The following is a 17,634-nucleotide window of genomic DNA, read 5'->3' as shown; positions in this document are numbered from 1 at the left end:
CTGGATTGCACAAAATCCACTCACTGACTCAAATCCATGGGCTTAGTTCAAAAATCCATTTCTCCGCCAATTGGAAAAATATAATATATCATAAAGCATAGGTAAGGAAAAAAGTTAAAGTATGAATATGAATATTGTCTCCTCCCTTTGTATTACATATTGGATTTATAATAGAGGGAAAGGTGTCAGTTGTCTCTTCAGAACATCACGACCCTTGACAACAAGAAACTAATTATTCTTAACTCATTGATCAATGCTCTAATTGGAGACATAATATTTGCTACTAACCAATCAGGCAGTGTGACAGATTATATACCCAAATATATTAGACTCTTTATATTGATGATATACTTTCTGATCATCTCCGCAGTTATTCTTCTTATTTATCGAGGCCCTTTTACCATGTTGGATTTTATTTTTTCTACTCGGCTTGTGAATATCATTCAATATGTTCCCTCTTCGTTGTTTTCATCTTCGCCTGAGAGCCTCGATGTTGATGCACATATTTACTATGCTTGGCAATGGCTTCCAGTGGGTATCATGAATGTTCGTGCAGGAATGGGGATTCTCTAAATTTTGCCTGAGCATGATCGTCCTCCACAGTTATTCTTCTTCAGTCAAGAATCTGAAGCAGTTCCCCTCACGCTTGGTGACTCCTGTACAATGTTTACACTTCCTCTTCACATATATCTGTAATATTGGCAAGATGGACGAGTTCCTCCTTCATGCCTATGACTCTTTGATTGGTGTTGAAATGTTTTATCTCCTTGTCTCGAACCTACAGATGTTACCAGTGACTCCTCCGTGTGTGCTCAAAGATCTGGTTTGGACTCCTTATTCCCACGGTGATTCTTTATACAGTGGGAAATCATTTTGCCTCCATTTTCCAGTATTCGTGACTCCAGTATCCTGGCGGATTTCTCAGATTTTCATGCACACGTAACCTGCTTGTGTCGTGCTTCAAATTCCTTTCGTATGCATCTCCAAAAGCAGACTCCACACTCCAGACCTGCAACAAACATGCCAATCATTAGATATGACCAAATACATTATGCCTACCTCAAATGGATTGCAAAATGATGAATACACTGGTCTCCTTGCTTTCATAGGCACAGGTTGTTCAACTGGAGGGGCAGGCCTTGCCAGCAATCTCAAAAGCTACTCTAGCAATTCGATCAACCTCAGAAGTGGAATAGACCTCTGTATTTCTGTACTGAAGTTTAAACTGTGGTGTCCAGATCGTCCTTGCTTATTTATGTTCTAGCATAATCTCTATTTGCACAATATAATACTACATGAGCAGTAACAGGGTTGATTGAAGGGAGTTTTGTGAGAAAGAAATCTCCTAGTGCTTCTGATTCCATCATAGCAGGATAGGAAACCTCTGTTGATTTCCTTTTCATTCTGACGCACTTCAAAATTATATTATCTGTGGTTCCTGATGATCCTAATAGAAAACAATGCAAATGGATCCCCATTCCGACAGAAAAACATATAGATCATCTGATGCTTCAATTACTTCAGTAAGAATAGTATCCCCGCCTTCAATGATCATTATACAATCTTGGAAAGAAAGACTTAGTGACATTTAGCAGATTATCTGCCACATTTGAAATGCCCGTGGATATGGTACAGTCCTGTGTGGGGAATTTGTAATGCCCAAGCTTTCTTGCAATATACCATACTAAGCAAATAGAAGTGCCAAATATCAGATCAACTGAAAGATTGTACTCCCTCTCTATCACCTATAATCCCTCTTTTCCAAAGCTAGAAATTTGACAAAAACCAATCATTTCTTCATCAAATTCTCTGATGTTTATAATAACTTATCATATGATTAACTTCATTCCCATCAACAAAATATAACTCTCCCAATGAAGATTTCATTGGAAAATCTGCATTTAAACCCACAATATTAACACGTACATTGCTTTCTGGAACCTCCCCTTTAAAATAACCAAAGTGCATCTAGCATGGCTAGAAAAACACCCATTGAAATGCCTTTCTCAGGCCTCTGTACTGAACTTCACATCCAATAGCCCCAGCACCTACAACTAGCCACTGTCCGTGAGCAAGCTTCTTTTGGAGATCCTTCCCAAATATTGCTACATAAGAATCATAACGGGAATCACAAGTAGACCCTTTTTGAAAAAGACGTGCTACTGATGGAAGGCATTCTATTGTTTCTATGTAAAGCCACTGAAAAAATACTCCTATTACAGCTTCCTTATTCGATGATGACACTTGCTTTCTTTGATCATGAAAGCATTTTTATACGATCAACAATGGCCAAATCTGTAAACTGCATACTCAAATAAAATGCCAAATATGAATTAAGCATCCTTTTCTACAATCTCCTAATCATGAATTGGGGCTCTAAATTTGCCAAAATAGTAGAGTTCCATCACGACCTACGTTAAAATTTTTAAAACCTTTTAATACTTGCATTCTGCGTCAAGACAGTTGTCTGTCTCTAGGTTGGGCACGAGAATGCAAAGTAAAAATAGAACTTTGTTATGTAAATGAGGTTATGAACTTAAAGTTCGATAAAATATAAAAACTTTTATTCTATAATTTATTTCAAGTCTTCATTCCAACACACAGAACCTGCAAGGAAAAAAACTATTTTTTTGGTGTCAAAATATGATATTTTTAATTGGAAACTTTTAGCAATCCCCAAAACGGCTAGGAAACGGAAAATTAGTCCCGGGGATGGTTGAGTTTACAAAACTTGTTGAATGTTTCCTATGTTTCGGGGACACATTCCCGATTTTCTTAGCTAGGTGGGGACGGCTTAGAAACGACCCCAAACCATCCTTGTTTCTGAAATTTGGGGCTTAGGGATGGAAACACGTCCTCGGGTAACATAGGTTATAAAAAAGATACAAATGAATATATGGAAATGTCATCTTAAACCTCTTCTCTAGCAATATCAGAGGTAAAGATATCTTTCAACATGAGGTAAAGATATCTTTCAACATGCTCAAGATTATTTATGTGATGGAAATTAGTTATATGAAGTTTAAGAACAAAGATAGACCAATTTTATTTTTTACGGAATAAATGTTGGTGATTTTAGAAAAAAAAGGACATAAGTTGAAATTTTTAAACAGAAAAATGAGATAGGTAGAGATATTCAAAGAATTCTCAGAAACATTGACTGAAAATTATTCTAATATATATTCATTTGGCAAAAAGTAAACTGTAACATGTGCAACTTGTTTATTTATCAACTAAATTATTGCAGAACCTACTTTTCTAAATTAGTTCATAACCTCAAAAGAAAATATTTGCTAGCACAATTTCCATTGATATACAACTATGCTCCAGCAGACAGATTTGAAAGCAAATGAAGAGCAATAAAAGCATCCGGATCTTATTTACGATGAATATAGTAACAAATACATGCCATGGAAAGAGAGTACAATATTAATCTATTGGTGTGAAAGTTTTTCAATATAATAAATGCTTAAGATATCATATCATCAATTTTTCACAATTTATTTCTACAGTATGCACCACAGAAAATGGGGCATAATATATAGCAAATAAAAAATGTAGCCCGAGTCAAAGAAAGAAATTATATTAGTTTTCCCCAAGTAATTAAAATATGTCAAAGAAACACATTATATGATCTCCTAAGTAGCAAACTTACAGTATTGATGTTTAACCTTAAACATACACACAAGAATATGTTGAAAAATAATGTATTTAGACAGTCATTTATACACTTTAATTAATTGAGTAAATAATCAATCACACCATTGCATTGCATCTTTTTATTGAAATTATTTAGAGAAAGTGGATAATATATATACATTAATTGTAAAGACAAATATCAATCTGATGGCACTAAACAGTTTTACCAAAGTGCATGAAAGTTATGAAACATATAAAACAAAATATAATTCAAAAGCCAAAGAATGATGGTACCAAATAGCTTTACCAAGTACTTGGAAACTTGACCAAAATGTAGCAAGTACTTGAGAGTGTTTTGAACCAAAAGACCTGCCACCACCCCCTGATTAAACAAATAGGCAAGCCAAGAATTAAAATCATCACTTGCATCCAATAAAAAAGATGATGGTGGCCATGAAAAGCCAATGGTAATTTTTCCTCAATGACAAAAGCAGAAATACAGTTGGAACACAGAAGAGTTTAACAATTAATTATTGTTTATTGAGCACAAGCACATGACATACAAAAGAGATCATCAAATTAAACGACTATATTGGAAATTGACAAAAAAAAAAAAATATTAGAATCACATTAACGCAGAAAAGTTGTGTGGGAAGCTTCAAGATAATTAATTATCGCTTGTTGGCCACAAATACACAACATACAAAGAGATCATTGAATCAAACAATTTATTGGAAATTAAAATAAATGTTAGAATTACATAAGTGCAGAAGAATTGTGTGGAAAGATTCATGAAGAAGTTTGTTAAAGTCTAGATAGACGACTCCACTGCTAGGAAAGTTTAAAACCACAAAATGAAAAAAAAATAGTTTACTATAGTTTCCCTTTTTGGGTTCATTTCAACATCCATGGAATCTCCCAAATTTCTTGGAGAGCACAAACTTCAAACTTTGTTAGAATGTTATTCTGCCAATGGTAGAGAGTTCTTGGAACCAAATATGAAACCAAATACAATGATACTTTCAATACTGAGATAATACATTCTAGGAGCACTATGCACTTCTTTGAGAAGCCAATCATTTTTTGAAGGATGCCGATTTTCATATAGACAAATAACTTCTGTCCTATAAACTAACTTTCCAATCCCGGTTCTACTACAAATTTGGGTTTGGATTCAAGTTTGCAGGTTCAGGGAAAAATATTCGAGCATGTTCCTGTACCATGGGTATATGTAGAGATATTTTCAAACATACATATATACATATATATATGTATCTATATACATATATATATATATACATGTATATGTATATATATATATATAAATATATATATATATATACATGTATATGTATATATATATATATAAATATATATATATATATACACATATATATATATATATATATATACATATATATATATATATATATATACATATATGTATATATATATATATATATATGTATATATATATATATGTGTATATATATATATATTTATATATATATATATACATATACATGTATATATATATACATATACATGTATATATATATACATATACATATATATATATATATACATATATGTATATATATATATATATACATATATATATATATACATATATATATATAGGGTATAGCCACACATATTGATATATTATAACATTAAAAATTCATATACACAGCATAGATTCACACACGTAATATGTTCAAATTTTATTCATCACTGGTTCAAAACTTCAAACATATAATAATAAAAAGTTGGAAGCATGATACTCATAAATCCATTATTGCCAATAAAATTATAAATTAATACCTCATATATCATATTCATAATTTGCATGAGTCTAACAATGTTGTTACACAATGAAAAAAGGTGACAAATGCTGAAGATATTAATGAAATATCATTAAATGAACAAATGCATGTGTTATAGTCGAAATTAGGATTTTTGAAGGTTTATAGATTAAAACATTAAAATGGAATGTGGGACATGTTTTTGGGCACCCTCAGCCTTGGGTGCCCATGTGTTCCTCTGGAATCCACCCAAATTTGGACAGATCACTCCAAGATAGTTGGGTTCACTGTGGGAACTGCATAAGGTTAGGTTCCTTGTGGATCCTGCACAAGGAACACAATTGCCCGAGAGGAATTCTATAGGAATCCAAAAAGAACCAGAACTGGAACATAATAGAAATTGTATTCCAAGGCATTTTAGAGGAAACCGGTATCTTAGCCATATAAATATTTGCGGTTAGAATTGAATAATTAAAAGATTAAACATTTAAGTTGTCATAAAGTGGAAAAATAGAAGACAACTTGTGTTTAATAATTTAAAAGAGGGTGTTATATGTTTAAATAAAAGTAATTTATTTCTACAACCAAAAATAAAGTTGAATTAAAAGGTCATTTAAGAAGAAACCTAAAATGTTATGCAAAATAATATTTTATTATGTTCAAGAAATTGATATTAAGGCAATAAGGCTAGAGTTATGTAGATTGTTTGTGTATGGAGACGACAACATACCTCCTTTATGAGGTTTGAAGTCCATATCTAAGACTACTCTTTTTTCCTAATTTTTTCATTGTATGTGATTTTTATGATCCTTTCTTTAGCCTTGAGCTTAAAAGTGCTTCCTTTCGATGTTTGAATCTATAGTGGATGTCCTCTCTGAAATTATGGTCTCTCAACTTCTCAAACTCAACCATTATGGAGGGTGACCCTTCGGATAATCTGGAAAGGGCAATTAATAATAAAGAAAAATCCATTTCTTTCCACGATGTGCAAACAAGAAGATTGAACTCTCAACCTCTACACAATTTCTCTCCACTATTGAAGAGGAAAGTGGAGACGATGATTGTGAGAGAGGACGACAAGGTGAGTGCCCTCACTACTCACTACTAATGGTTTAAAATGTTTAGGGATGAAAATGTATATATAATTATCATTTTATAGTATGCTTCAAAGGGCTTTTTCGTAGTCTTTTTAGAGTTTAGAAATGCAAGAATTAGTTATTGGGAGGTGTACTGTCTTAAATTAGAAGCACTCTTGTTTAATAAAGGTCAAGCACCTATTTAATGTGAGATCATCAATCTCCCACTCTCTTTCATCTCTTCTTTTTTCCATCCTTTCGCATAGGTGGAATTGAGGTAAAACCTAATAGATCATCTTGAAGCTCCTATTTTCATGGTATTAAGCTCGAGGTAGGATTTGTTTCCCCTAGGCCCTTCCTTTCCATCCACCTCTCTACTTGGAATTTGCTCCTAACACCGACAAAGGGTTTCCTCATAATTTAGACATGACTTCCAGATTCTGAGACATCTTTTGGCATCTCAAGATTGTCCATGAGATTTATGCACCTGACAATTAGGGATGCAATGCGCCCCTGATGCTTCAGCAGTGCATTGCACCCTTGATGGGCCAATCAGGGGCAAAGTGCACCCTTGATGAGGCCCTATTTTGGCCCCTTACTTTGGATCTTGCGTTCTGGGATGTTTGAGTGTTAACTTCTATGACAATCAGCTTGTGGGAGTTAGCCAATTTCAATCTCTATATAAACCCTTCCATTTGCTCCATTTTTCATATCCACAATTCATCAAATTCAAATTCAAGTGTTCTCTTTCAAGTTCTCAAGCATTCAAGGCATTCAAGCAATCTTTTTATTGAAGATCAAAGATTCATGCATTCAAGCTATTGAAGCACCTTATGCACAATCTAGCAATTCAACATTCAAGATCTCCCTTCATACATTTGAGATCTTTTGTTGCATCTTCTACATCCGCCCTCTCAAGCTCTACATTCATCTACATGCATTCCTATGGCATATTTCAAGTGCATTCATTCATGAAGGTTTTGATGTCACTTTGATTTCATTTCTAGAGTTTTGAATTTGAGTCAAAGCTATTGCATCTACATACTTGATTACAATCCAAATTCAAGAGCATATTTATAGATTTACATTGCTACATGTTAGATCTGTCGCTATTACTTTTTAGCATTCTATTTCAATTCAAGGTTAATTCCTAAATAGGGGTTTGAGAGAGGCAAACCCCTCCCAAACAACAATCCTTTGTTTTGTAAGTTTTGGATCTCCGATTCATGAACAAGTTGTACATTAGGATACCCTTTTCATCGTTTATTAGAACTGCAAAATCAGAATCAATGTTGCACACTTTTGATCAGGGTCACATTGCACCCCTGATGCTCTAATTCGCCCCTGAAGAATCCATCAAGGTCACATTGCACCCTCGATTTGACCAAGTCGCTCTCAATTTCTCGCTAAACAATTTCTAGGTTTTGTTTGTAATGCAGTTTTCAATCTAAACTACATGGATCAGCCCTTTTGAACACCGCTTGACAGCTCGTTTTCACATTTATATCTCACAAGGTATTTCATCTTTCTTTCCTTCATTTTTATATATTTCATCATTTTGTCACATCTTTATATCTCAAATCTATATTGCATATCTTCTTTCTTAAACCCTCTAAAGGTGGAGGTGAGAGGGAATTAAACTCAAGTTATTCATCCCTTTTGCATTAGGGTCTAGCATCTATATTTCCTTTTGTATCGATCTAACCTAATCAAAGGAGTAGATCTTGGTCTTCCACCTTCTAAATGTGTTAGGTGGTTGATTCTATTTTACCCCTGCACATTGTGGTAAACCCAACCATTGACCTCATTTTTGGTGCACCCAACCCACTTACATCTCTTGTTTGATTTTGGAGTTACATTCCTTCTTGGTGTATCTAGATCTACTTGTCTGAATCTCCTTTCCCATCATTTTCATATAGAATGCATTTCATATATTTGCATTTTGAAAATATAAAGAAATTGCATATAGTCTCTTTTATATCCATTGCATTTCATTTCATGCATATGATGAAAACTTAGTTTTTCCTTGCATTGATTCTCACTCCTCTTCAGAGGGTAATCTTTTTCGAGATGATGTTGACCAACCTTTAGTGATTCATGATGTTCCTACCCTTCATAGTGATACTATTTAGGATGAGCCCTTTGATAGAAATATTGATTACTCTCTCCTTTTTGAAACTTCTTTACTTAATTATCATTGCTCCTCTAATGTGTGTTTTCTTCCCCGTTTGGATGATTCTACTATTTGGGATGAACCCTTAGATAAGGATATAGATTACTCTCTTCCTCATGAGGCACCTTTGGATGATTTCATGGTCCTTAATCAACCCCTTTCTATGCATTTCATGGCTATCCCTTCTATAGGCCTTTATGAGTTTTGTTTATCCTTCTCCTAAGAGTGCCTTAGTCATAAAGGACCACACCCTTGATTCTCCTTTCTTTCAACACACATTTCAAACCAATTTAGTTCTTGAACATGATAATGACTATGACCTCCTTTCCACCACTCCAACCTTAGATCCTAAGGATCCTTTTCATATCAACCCTATAAGTGGTTTCTCAACTCTTCACGATTGCGAAACCTTAGATTTCACAACATCCTAAATTCTCAAATTTGTGCATCAAACACCTTTATTTCATGAGTACATGCATATTGATTCCTTCTCCTTTTATCTAATTACATCTAAGAGATCTTGTATGCTTTATTCTTATTTTCAATTCATTGTCTATATCATGTTCCATTTGAATTGTAATGATGAACCATATCATTTTCATGACCAGTTTACTTCATGCATCTACATCCCTATTATTTTGCTCTTTGGTTTGTGTCATTGTTAGCCTATCTTTTGGGGGCTCACTGTCCTACTTTGTGAGTAACATAACAGTCATTTCCCCTGTCTCTTCACTTGCGGGGCAATGGCCTTATTTCGCTTTCTATCATTGGATTCATTATCTCCCTTTGCTGACTTATTTTACACTTAGGGAGGCATAACTTATCCTTCTTCCCTTCTTCAATGTATCCAATATCCCTTATGAATTTGCATTCTATTTTAAGGAATCTTTCATTTAGGGTTTATATTGGATTTGTCTTTCTCTCTTCTCTCTAGGATCCGTTATCATCTTGGTATTTTCTTTGGTAATAACTAAGTAGGCATAATGTGATATCCGTTCATCTCTCTATCTCATTTCTCTATAGATTTGCATTGTTTTATGGAACATTCTTATATATGGTATGCACTAATTTGTTATATGCATGGCTGGGCTTTTTGCCTAACAAGTGTCTTTTCATTTTTTAGATTTTAATGCTTCTCATTCAATGATTATCCATAGTTTACTTCATTTGTGATATTCTTTTGTAGCATCTTATGTTGTTTAGAATTGATTATCCCATGATGTTTTTTTTAATCTCCTCTATGGTGTAGCATTATATTCTTCTTGTCAGATATTGGGTGTTTGCATTTTATGCATCGCTATTGGTTTTTGCTTATCACTCATCCTTATATCTTGCAAGATTTTGTTATATAAGTCATCATAGATTTTATTTTCTTGTCTCACGCTTACGGGGCAAGAAGCTTTTTATATTCTTTCTCTAAGGATCTACTTTCTTTAAGCTCACATGGAACTTGTTTAGTATGTAACATTGTTCTTTCATTATAAGGAATTATGTTTTGGCTATGGATTCTCTCTTTTGCAAGAGGTGTATGTCGTAAGTCATCACCTCTTCTTTATCAAGTCAACCTATGTCCATTATATACACTTTCCCTTGCTTGGAGATTGTAATCCTTCATCCAAGGATCCCTATTTCACCTCTATATAGAGGGGGTTTGAATAGGTGTATTCTTGTTCTTCTTCCTAGAGATGTTATCTTAATTAAGCAATCCTCTTAGGTGGACACCTTGTTCTTAAGATTTCTCCCTTTTGAGGATCCTCTTTTCATAAGTGATATATCATTTTCACAATTATCTATATTCTTAGATCGTTGGAGTTACAATTACTCGCTATGAATGTAGTCCACATTATTTCTTCAAGGATATTTCCTTGTTGTGAAAGTAGATATCCTCTTTCTCTTCCTTCTCATGTCTATTTGACATAGACATGATAAGGAGGGGAGCATATATACACTTTCCTTATACAGTCTTTTCTCTCATGGGGTAGCAAATACGAATACTCAACATGGTTTAGAGTACTTTAGCCTTAGATGCTAGGTATGCTTTGTAAGTCATTCTCAAATCTATGCACTGTTACTTCATCCCACTTTTGCACACACACACACACACACACATGTTAAATCTCATAATGAGTAACGCAGATAAACTTGCTAAATCTCATTCATGGGTGTAATGCATCCAGACACATATATGCTAAATCCTAAATTTGTGTAACGCATAACTTGCGAAGTCTCAATATAGGTAACGCATTCAAACAAAACATGCTAAGTCTCATACAAGGGTATCACATCTTTTATGTAGAACTATGCAATGGTGATACAATGGATGTTGATCTATGGATGGAACTTTGGTGGGTTGACTAGCGGGTTAGCACCTTGTTAGACTATTTCAATGCCATCTTTTGCAGCAAATCTCTTGGTGATTCACAATAGGGTGGGCACTTTACTGGTGAGGTAATCACTTTTGTCTACCTTCTCGCTCTTTTGTTTTCATGCTAGTAGAGATAGATCAAGAAGCTATATTGATTAATGAATTTGTCTTGCATTTCTTATGTCATCACTTATGCTCTTGTAATAGCCTTCCAAATATGATATTAGTGGGTGAGACATTTCATCAGTTAAAGTCACTTTCACTAGTTGATTTGGGTTTTTTGTACTAATTCCTTTTGTCATATCTTTAGCTTTGTTTTTCTTTGCAACCTAGAGCATGAATGTGGAGTTAGGACCCTTGGTCTTGGAGGCTTGTGCTCTTTGACTAAGTGATATTCTATCTCGTTACAATTTGCCGGATACTTCTCTCTTCCTCTCCTCTCTACTTTACCGCAAGTGTGGGTTGATCCACACTTTCACTAAAGTGGGGGCTAAATGTATTGTCTTAAATTGGAAGCACTCCAATTTAATGAAGGTTTAACACCTATTTAATGCGAGATCATCAATCTCCCTCTCTGTCATCTCTTCTTCCCTTTTCTAGCCTTTCTCCTAGGTGGAATTGGGGTAAAACCTAATAGATCCTCTTTAAAGCTCCTATTTTCATGGTGTTAAGCTCGAGGGAGAAACTATGTCCCCTAGGTCCTTCCTTTCCATCCACCTATCACTTGAAATATGCTCTTGACACCAAAATAGGGTTTCCTCGAAATCTAGACATGATTTCCGGATTTCAAGTTATGCTTTGGGGTCTTGAGATTGTCCCTGGGGTTTGCACACTTGACAATCAGAGGTACATTGCACCCTTGATGGGCCAATTAGGGGCACAGTGCACTCTTGATGAAGCCCTATTTTGGCCCCCTCTTCAAGTCTCGTGTTCTAGGATGTTCAGGTGTTAACCTCTATGACAGTCGGCCTATAGGAGTTAGTGTATTTCGATCTCTATATAAACCCTTCCATTCGCTCTATTTTTAATATCCAAAATCCATCAAGTTCGAGTTCAAGTGTTCTCTCTCAACCTCTCAAGCACTCTTCAAGCATTCAAGGGATTCAAGCAATCTCTCCATTGAAGATCAAGGATTCATGCATTCAAGCTATTGAAGGAGTTTATGAAAGATCTAGCATTTAAACATTCAAGATCTCCCTTCATACATTCAAGATCCTTTGTTGCATCTTCTACATCTGTCCTCTCAAGATCTACATCCATCTACATGCATTCCTATGCCATATTTCAAGCACATTCATTTATGAAGGTTTTGATGTCACTTTGATTTCCTTTCTAGGGTTTTGAAGTTGAGTCAAAGCTATTGCATCTACATACTCGATTACATTTCAAATTCAAGAGCATATTCATAGAATAACATTGCTTCATGTTAGATCTATCACTACTACTTGCTAGCATTCTATTTCAATTATTTCAATTCAAGGTTAATTTCCACACAAGGGTTTGAGTGAGGCGAACCCCTCCTTAACAACAAACAAACAATCCTTTGTTTTGTAGGTTTTGGATCTCAGATTGACAAACAAGTCGCAAAGAGGGATACCCTTTTTGTCGTTTATCAATATTGTGAAATCAAAATCAACATGGCACACACTTTGATTGAGGGCGCACTGCACTCCTGATCATCAAGGTCGTACTACATCCCTCATGCTCTAGTTTGCCCCAAATGCATTAGTTCGCTCCTCAAGATTCCATCAAGGTCGCATTGCGCCCCTGATTAGACTAGGTTGCCCTTGATTTCTTGCTAAACGATTTATGGGTTTTGTCCATTATGCAATTTTCAATCCATTCCACCAACATCAGCCCTTTTGAAGGTCATTTGACAGACCATTTTCAAGTTTGTATCTCACAAGGTATTTCATCTTCCTCTCTTTCATTTTTATATACTTCATCATTTTGTCACATTTTTGTATCTCAGCTCTATATTGCATATCTTCTTGCTTAAACCCTCTTTAGATAATTAAACACAAGTTATTCATCCCATTTGCATTAGGGTTTTGCATCGGTATTCTCTTGTGTATCAATCTAACCTAATCAAAGGGGTGGATCTTGGTCTTCCCCCTTCTAAATGTGTTAGGTGGTTGATTCCATTTTACCACTACATAGTAGACAATATTGAACTATTGGAAGTTGTATGTTTCATTCTTTAAAATGGTCTCTAGAAGCCCTAAATGAGATATTCTGGCTCTTTCAAGCCCTCGATGCTTAATTGATATACGCATCCCCGCTCTATTGTCTTCCTCAAAATCTTTCCCCATTGGGACTTACAATTTGATAAATTAAATCTATTCTCCCACATCTAGATGTTGGAGCCCTAGTCTCTCTTTCATTCAATGTAAACATTCCTAATGTAAACAACCCGAGTTGGCCTAGTGGTGGAGAACTTGTACTCTTGAAAGAGAGGTCACAAGTTCAAATCCCACTGGGGTTTAGGGTATGTACGCCTCGTTTGTAGCGCCAAGCGCCTCTCGAAAAAGAGTACGAGGTAGTCCCATATCACTATCACCATATGTAAACCCAAAAACTATGGCATAGTGTCATGGACTATAAAACCCACTTACTTTTTACTTACTTACTCCTAGAGGATTTACATCTGTAGTGGTCTTGATGCATGCTAGCTGTATAGGAGGGTGGCCACATAAGAGTTACAAATACTATCAATGATGTTTCGTAGTTGATATTAGGTTGTCATTTATGTCAAGAATGAGAAGGTGAACAACGTATGATATGACGATAAGCAAGACAATAAAAATTGATGTGTAATAGACTATAAAAAAAATAATGGTGGTCGAAGAAAAGCCAAAAGTAGCATGGTTAGATACAAAGAACAAACTGCAAAAATGAGAAAGATTTGAGAACATTCAATGCTACGCAAACTTAAATATTGCTCGGAATTAAAGATGCAACCACAATCACCATATTAGAATAGACTTTATTGAGTTCTTTATACATGCCAAGTGGAAGACACTAATATTGAAGGCTTTATAAAAAAAAGCAAAATTAAGCATGCAAAAATGAGAAGAATTGATGGACAAGATGTTCATCTAAAAGGATGCACTTGAATCTATAACAAACAAGAACAACGTTCAATCTTATATATGCAACAACAATTAAAAGAAGTAAACACATCCCTTATGATTATAAAGGCATTGCATATTTAAAAAGCAATGATATGGGAAATTTTTATGGGCAGCAATCAGGCATTAATGAAGATAAATAAGGCGGCGATAGAGCTTAGAAAACAAAGGACACTAATGAATACAAAGTCAACTACATGAATAATTGCTCAATTCTCTTAATAACAAGATGGCTGACTTGTTAGAAATCTTAGGTAGAGATTGGCATGATATAAGAGACTCTAATGAAAGGTAGTGATTTGCATATATTTTGCAAGGCATCGATTCTATGATTGTTGACTATGTAATAAAGGTAGTCTTTGTTGGTTCCCAAATCAATAGATTGGAAAATTCTATGAATATGCCTAAATGTTTAATTCTTACAAATGATTTGGCCAACTAATAGGAATGATCAATACAATCATCTTCCCCTACAATAGAAAGCTACCCTGACAAAGATTTAATCACTAGGATATGTGTCAAGGTATACCTACTAAACATATCTCAACAAAAGGTTGATCGTCAAGACTCTAACTGAACAAAGGGTAATTCTTTTGTATTTTATTCTATTAGTGCAAGCTTTCCCGATCATCTTATCAAACATTGGGCAAACACATTATTCCTTCCTTCGACCAAAGCAATTACTCCGATGTCATTTGGATTGTTAGGACTAAATGTTTCACTGATCAATGGTTTAATCTACATAACCTTCTTCGATCATATGATTTTTCAAATTTTCCTTTATTGGCTTAGTTCTCTTAATGCCCTTCATCATAATACATACACACCATTGGGGTATATGATTTTATTTTCTTTCATTAGTTATGTGCTCCTTCGATTACTTTATCGGCATCACCTTGTCCAATATCCTTTTGTTACTCCCCTTTTGGTATCGGCATAAGTTTTATCAATTCCTTGATTTTTTATGTTGTATTACCTCTTTAGTACAATTGTTGTTAATAGTTAATTCATCGATTGGAGTAAGTTCCTTTTGTCGGGCCGCCTACTTAGATACTATGTCAATATCTTATTGTTACACTGATCGTTTTGGTAATGTATTTCTCATCAAGCTAGCAGTCTTCAAGTCTTGTCAATACTTGATGTATATTGAACAAATGGGATCGATGTAATAATAAGGCAAGCTATACTGATAATATTGTCATTTTGAGAGTAACTTATATACAATAATAATTCACAAGTTGTAGATTCCACATGGAGATGATTAAAATTAATATCTTTTACAACATTCACTATCTAAGCTAGGGTTAGTTATGATGAAGTCTTTATAAGAAAACTTTAGTAGCTTCAATCCTTGTGAAAGCATATCAAGTACAAAAGCTTGGTGATGACCTGTGAACTGATCCTAAATTAGAATCCTTGATATTTATACTAGGGGAATGATTTCTATGACATTATGATTGTCCTTAGGTTCATAAATGGTACTTCAAAATTTGTGAATTTCTAAGTCCCAATAGTGGCTCTTTCTAGGGACATATGTTCCTTGGGGGCATTGCAAGAATTCTATTATTTTTGGAAGAGAAAACCCTAAAGGTACAAAATTGATGGTAATGTAGCATATCTATAAGTGAGATGGAAGATGAAAATTGTGTGTGGAATAGATCTTCTCCTAAGAGAAAAATGCTTCAACAATTGTCCATGCATTGGCAATTCATGTGCTTCTCTTGATGTATTTTGTCGAGTAGGAATTTTCTTCACCTTTTCCTATGATCACATATGGACCAATCCACAATGCTTTAAGCTTACCATATGTACCCTTATCTCGATACTCTACATTCCACATAAGTACCCAATCTCCTTCTGTAAGCACCCTTTCCTCTCTCTTCTTATCATGTAAGACCTTAACTTCTTGTATTTTTGCATTTTTCTTCTAGGCGTTTCTGATAATTTCATCTAATTTAGCATGTTGTTCAATTCTCTGGTCCATGGAATCAACATCCTTAATCTCTTCTTCCAATTTGAACCTATATACATATAGTAAGCTATCCAAGGGTAATTTGGCCTTTTTTCTATATACCAGCTCAAAATGTGAGTGTCTCGTAGATTTCTCTATAGTTATGCTATCATACCATAGTGCTTTAGAATCACGAGCCTTTTATTGTTATTTAACATCCTTCTAGTTATCTTCAGAGTAATTTTATTGCTTGATTGAGCATGCCCATTTCATTGTGGGTGATATGGTGATGCATATAATAAAGTGATTCCATAGTTTTCAAAAAACTCTGTAAATTATTTTGATCTAAAGCACATTCCATTATCATTGACTAATTTGCAAGGAACTTCAAATCTAATTAAGATATTTCCATTAAGAATTTTACTACTGGCTTGTCTGTAGGCATTGCCTCTACCCGCTTAGTAAAGTAATCAGTGGCTACTAACTAATTTTCATCTGTCTCCACTTGATTTGTCTTGTATTTCACCAATGAAGTCAATACCCCACATTTGAAATGGTTCTCAGATTGCATGGGTCTAAGGGGTAAAGCCCCTTGATATTTTAATTTCCCTGAGAACTTCTGACAGGATTCACATTTTCTGACATAATCATAGCAACCATTGACCAAACACCACACACCATCATGAAGTTCTTTGATGATTGCTTTTGACTGATATGCTTCTAAGAGGAAGAGGAGAATGCCTTCATGGTTCCTCCAATAAAAATCACCTTCAATTAGTACATACCTTGCTGCTTGTAACTTCAAAGATCTATTCTGATTGTCATTCAAGTCATCTAGGCACTTCATGTATTTCAAGTACTAGACAATATTTATATACAAACGGCACACATTTCAATACTTACAATTGCTTCCTCAAGCTTTACATGGTTTTCATCAGCTGCATCAAGATTGGATTCTGCCATCAGTTTTGCCACTCATTGACCTCTTACCAATATGGTTATTGAAATGTCAATGTTGAATTCCTGGACCTGATTTATCCATCGACACCTTTTCCGAGTCACTTCAATCTATCTGAAAATATCTTGGACAAGCAGATTAGGCACATAAGTTGTGATCTTTGCTCTAAACAAGTATGGCCTAAATGACTTCACTGCCTTGACTAATACATAAGATTGTTTCTAATTAATATTGTAGTTCAATTTTGCTGCTTGTAAAGTCTTTATGAAAAAGCAATAGGTTGTTCATACCCTTCATTATTCTTTTGCAACATTACTGCAGCTATGGTATTGAAAGAAGCAAAAGAAAAAATCTGAAAAAGGTCTAGAAAAATTAGGAGATTTTAAGACAGCAGCTTCTTTAATTACCCTCTTGATACTTACGAAAGCATTGAGGGCTTCAAATGTCCAATTGAATGTTACACCCTTCTTTAACATCATGGCAATTGGTTTCACAATCTCTCAAAAATTTGATATAAATCATCTAGCAAAATTTAT

The 17,634-nt window shown here is 34.6% G+C and overlaps 1 protein-coding gene across 3 annotated transcripts in view; it reads right to left on the bottom strand.

Moving 5' to 3' along the window:
* LOC149534986 (NAD(P)-binding Rossmann-fold superfamily protein) overlaps positions 1 to 17,634 on the bottom strand; it is a 329,460-nt gene that overhangs the window by 65,444 nt on the left and 246,382 nt on the right. For all 3 annotated transcript variants that reach the window (XM_089807115.1, XM_089807117.1, XM_089807116.1), the window contains exon 10: positions 3,947 to 4,021. In XM_089807115.1, the coding sequence (XP_089663241.1) occupies positions 3,947 to 4,021 (75 nt within the window). The remainder of the gene's footprint in view (positions 1 to 3,946; positions 4,022 to 17,634) is intronic.

Source organism: Cupressus sempervirens, chromosome 10 (assembly GCF_028749045.1).
Source record: "Cupressus sempervirens isolate cs-2001-9-10 chromosome 10, ASM2874904v1, whole genome shotgun sequence".
In the NCBI taxonomy this organism is placed as follows: Eukaryota; Viridiplantae; Streptophyta; class Pinopsida; order Cupressales; family Cupressaceae; genus Cupressus; species Cupressus sempervirens.
This window is presented reverse-complemented; position numbering and strand designations above follow the sequence as displayed.